The 5,035-nt window shown below is 38.2% G+C and overlaps 1 protein-coding gene across 1 annotated transcript; it reads left to right on the top strand.

Annotated features, from left to right (window-relative positions):
• The first annotated feature begins 4,088 nt into the window (after nucleotides 1-4,088).
• On the top strand, nucleotides 4,089-4,811 carry LOC137633493 (uncharacterized). The gene has a single exon (XM_068365789.1). It carries the CDS (start codon nucleotides 4,089-4,091, stop codon nucleotides 4,809-4,811), a length of 723 nt encoding a protein of 240 aa, XP_068221890.1.
• Nucleotides 4,812-5,035: the final 224 nt, after the last annotated feature.

Here is a 5,035-nt window from a genome sequence, read left to right as displayed (position 1 = left end):
CTATATATATAAAACTTATTCCAATGCTGTTCCCAATCCCAAAATATCTTATTTTACCTGTTCAATGCTTTTTGTAGTGTATTTATTTCCTTTTTCCTTTCCTCGCTGACCGAGGAGCGCCATCTTGGACTTTGTCTGTCAACAAGCGCATTTTTGTGCTCTGAAAACTTTCTCGATTATTTAGGAGATACGAAGATCTACATCACCTAGAATTGACTGAAAGCTGTGGTAGTGCTCAGTGATCAGTGCTGTGACATTAGTGTGTTTACGAGTTTTTGAACTTAGACTTTATTTAGGATTCAAAATCACGTTCACTTGGCCACATCACTACATTCAAGTTTTTCCTAATCCGCGCATGCGCAGTGCAGTGTGTGTGACGTGGTTAGCCCCGTCATGGCAACGTTACTGTGCCAAACGAACGAAATCAGATACGGGCATTGTTAAAAACCAGTAGATAATGACTATGGAATTCTCGGGACCTGATACTCTCGCTGATGTTGAGGAGGACCTTGCTCTAAGTGATGATAATGTTGAAGAGCATCTGCTTACCCAGGAACATTGGCCACGACTTGTCTCTACTAAATCTCATAAGTTGATCCCTGCTGGTGCAGCTCCTAGTCTCTTGGACCATACCACTACCTCCAACAAACGATGTATGGAGCATTATTCAGATAGCAGTAATGAGCCATCATCCCCTGCTGCTAAAACTACAAAGTGTGATGCTTCTTCCTCTCAAAATAAAGTTCTAAATAGTTCCCTGCCTAGACCTACTATTCAGATTATACCTACCATGGCTATAAAAACTGTTCTCCCTGCCCTTGCTCCACGTTCTGAATACATAAAGCTCCTATTTAGAGAAAATCGGGGGGTTAACCCTGGATAGGTACGGTGGGTCGTTTGCGACCCCGAGCGTCAAAAAAAAACAGGTTTTTCTCACGTGACTCACCCCTGTGACTGAATTTGTGGGTGATCGACCTGCAGGAGGTGTCTCCCCTACACGCTCTAGTAGTGTCCAGATGTGCATTGCTGTAGCTGTACTCCTTCCCCGATTTCTGAGACGCGTCGGGGTCGTTCGCGTCCGAGTTTACCCTTCTGAGGTAGTTTGCATAATTATCAAAGTTATTACGTATTATGAAATTGTCGTAGAATGGTGCAACTTGTATAGGTTATCAGTTGTGGAAAGTCTTGGTGGATTGTTTGGCTACCATGTGCATGTTTTTTTTTTTAGTTAAAATGTCGTTCATCACCACGAGGACCATTTTACCGCGAGTGCCCCTTTTTAATTTTTTTTCATTTTTTTGCCAAGTCATTTTTCCGTAAGATATTGCCAAATAGTGTCGTAAAACTTTTGCTTGTTTAGTGTTGGAAAGTGTGTCTAGATGATCTGGCTACCCATGCATGACTTTGTTTTTGTCAGATACGACGTAGTTATTGATATATTGGGTATTTAACTGCGGTTACCAATTTCTGTTTTTTTTCAATATTTGTAAAAATTACTACGTAGTAAGGAATTGCCGTATATTATTCATTTTTTTTTTATGTTTATGTGTTAGAAAGTGTGCCTTGATGGTTGGGCTAACACGTGCATGTCTTTTTTTTTATCTGAGATGTCGTATATTAGAATGTCGGGCATTTTACCGCGAGTGTCCCTTTTTAATTTTTTTTAATTTTTTTGCCAAGTCATTTTTCCGTAAGATATTGCGAAATAGTGTCGTAAAACTTTTGCTTTTTTAATGTTGGAAAGTGTGTCTAGATGATCTGGCTACCCATGCGTGATTTTGTTTTTGTCAGATACGACGTAGTTATTGGTATATTGGGTATTTAACTGCGGTTGCCAATTTCTGTTTTTTTTTCAATATTTGTAAAAATTTACTACGTAGTAAGGAATTGCCGTATATTATTGATTTTTTTTTCATGTTTATGTGTTAGAAAGTGTGCCTTGATGGTTGGGCTAACACGTGCATGTCTTTTTTTTTATCTGAGATGCCGTATATTAGAATGTTGGGCATTTTTCCGCGAGTCCCCCTTTTTATTTGTTTTGCATTTTTTTGCTTAGTCATGTTACCGTAAGGAATTGGCAAGTAGTGTCACAAAACTTATATTTTTATAGTGTTGGAAAGTGTTTCTAGATGATCTGGCTACCCATGCCTATTTTTTTTTTAGCCAGATATGGCGTATATATAAGTATGTGTTCGATTTTCCTGTGATTGCCATTTTTTCGTTTTTTCCCATTTCTTTCAAAATTACTACGTACTAAGGAACTATCACAGAGTAATATTTCATTTATATGTTTATTTGTCGGAAAATATGCCTTGATGGTTTGCCTAGCACGTGGCTGAAATTTTTTTTTTTTTGAAATGCCGTATATTAGAATGGCCATTTTTCCACGAGTGCCCCTTTTTATTTGTTTTGCATTTTTTTGCTTAGTCATGTTACCGTAAGGAATTGGCAAGTAGTGTCGCAAAACTTATATTTTTATAGTGTTGGAAAGTGTTTCTAGATGATCTGGCTACCCATGCCTATCTTTTTTTTAGCCAGATATGGCGTATATATAGGTATGTGTTCGATTTTCCGGTGATTGCCATTTTTTCGTTTTTTCCCAATTCTTTCAAAATTACTACGTACTAAGGAACTATCACAGAGTAATGATTCCTCTAGATGTTTATTTGTCGGAAAATATTGTTTACTTTTTTTTTGATTGAATATCATCAAATTTTTTTAGCTAAAATATTGTTTTACATTTTTTTTTTCGATTTTATTTCCCTTCAAAAAAAAATTTTTGGGTCAGAATTTTAATTTTATAGTCGTAAAATAATCGACAATTATCCAGCAACCCGCCATACAATTTTTATGCATATCCAATAATAATTAGATTAGTAAATAACACCTTGAAATTGACATACCCTTCCTACATTTCAAGTGGCAGATTAGGGAGTCTGAGTCAGTGTGGTTGGCGGCCATTTTGTGGACATATCCGAAGCGTAAGCTGCCCTATCTATATATATTCTTGTTCCCTATAGAATTTGTGATATTTTGGTGTATTTTTACCTGCATAAATATCATATTATATATTAAATATATGTATTTATTTACAAAATTTCCAAGTACTCAAAAAATTACCTTTAGATATGGCCCCTGATATAAATGTAATTTACAAAATAATGAAGATTTTTTTACATATTTCTATTTTAGGATAACATATGTTTATTCCCTAAAAAAATTAGCCACTTCCTATTTCATTTGGGTACCCAAAAAAATTCATGAAATTTGGACAATTTTTTTTGGCCAAAAAAAGTTACCCTTTTTTTCTCATTTCAGATCTTCACCTCCATGGGTCTGACTTCATCCAAAATACATCAAGATGTGTCCTAAACATTCAAGAATCAATTCCTAAAAGGATTTGTGTATATATGTATAAACTTTTTTTTTATGAATTTTTATGTCAGGTCTTTTTTTTTTCTACTTAATTTTTTAAAATATTTATAATAAATAGTTTTTCTGCAGATGAGTAGTATTTATCTTTACAGTTGTTTTAAGCATTCATTGAAGTTTTTTTTGGCAAAAGAAAAAAGGAGGTTACTGCAAAAACTGATTTTTCAAGAATTTTTTTTGGCGTCGGGGTCGTTCGCGTCCGAGTATACCCTTAAAGGGGTGTCCGAGGACCGTACCTATCCAGGGTTAATGTGAAGCTTCGCTGGCTATCAGAGGTTACCAAGATGTTCAGCCTCGATTGGGAATTGGCTGAAGTTAAAATGTCTGCGGTTACTTCTCAATTTGTATACATTTCGAGGCATTGCCTGGATATCATAAATAGGGTCAAGGGTGGTGAGGTTCTGTCACTTGTGTTAGATGTTCAGGATGCTGTAGACAGACCCCATAAGTTCCCTACATATCTCATCACTCGATATCGTGTGGATGTAGACCCTTCATTAGCTAAGGAACTGACAGGGGTGCACACTGTACATCGTTTCCTACAGGATTGGAAGTCCATCAATCGTATTGTCATTACTTGGAGCCACCCAGATCCACCCCCGCCTTTTGTTAACTTCTCCTTCCTCCCTTGTCTACCATCATGTGAACTATTCAGAATGCCAGACGAAAAGCCATGGTTTTTCAAATGCTGGGGTATCGGTCACATCTCACGATACTGTGCTGCCCCTGAAAAGTGTGCATTTTTTGCTGCTGAGCATGACAGTCGGACTTGCCCTCATCGGCCCCCTGTACCACCCACAGTGGTTGACAGTTCTTCAGCATCAACATCAACCCCATTACCTCTACCTACACCGGACTCCTCGCATTGGAAATGCCCAAGATGTAATGAGCCTGGTGTCAATGTGTGGCATGGCTGTACCAGGCGTTCAGGCTCTGCATCGAACCAGCTTATTGCACAACAGCTTCCAGTGCCATCAATCAAACCCACTGTTACTGCCTCCTCACAAGTGACTACACTTCGTAATGCTGTAGATGTCCTCAAGTCTCAATGTGACTCCCTTACATCACGTTTTGAAGCCATTGAATCTCGTTTAGAGAGCATGGATACTCGCATTGACAGTCTCGTAACCTCCTTTGACAATCTAACTTCTAAATTTGCTACTAATGATAACACACTACAATCTCTTGTTGAAGCTCAGCAGGTTGTTATCACATCAGTTACTACACTAACTGAGAAACTTGACTCACTTGCTACACATCTTGAGAGTGTTACTAATCCCCATACAGGACCTTTGCCACGTGATACACCCCCAATGCATACCCGTGTCACCACTGCCTCTTCATCTAGTCGCCGTTCTTCCAAGGGACATGTTCGATAACCAAGTGAAGCTTAATATCATCTCATGGAATGCCTGTGGTATTACAAACTGGGCAAAACTTTCTGCACTTAAGGGAATTGTACATAGTCACCACCCAGATGTTATTCTAATTCAGGAAGCTTTTGTTGGTAATGCTCAGCCAAGGGAAAAAGCTCCCTCGCTCACTGGCTATGTGTCCTACGTCCATTTAGTAAGACATGGTCTCATCACCTATATACGCACTT

Source organism: Palaemon carinicauda, chromosome 43, assembly GCF_036898095.1.
Source record: "Palaemon carinicauda isolate YSFRI2023 chromosome 43, ASM3689809v2, whole genome shotgun sequence".
NCBI classification, from domain to species: domain Eukaryota; kingdom Metazoa; phylum Arthropoda; class Malacostraca; order Decapoda; family Palaemonidae; genus Palaemon; species Palaemon carinicauda.
Note: the sequence above shows the minus strand (reverse complement) of the source record. Positions and strands in the feature narration are given on the sequence as shown.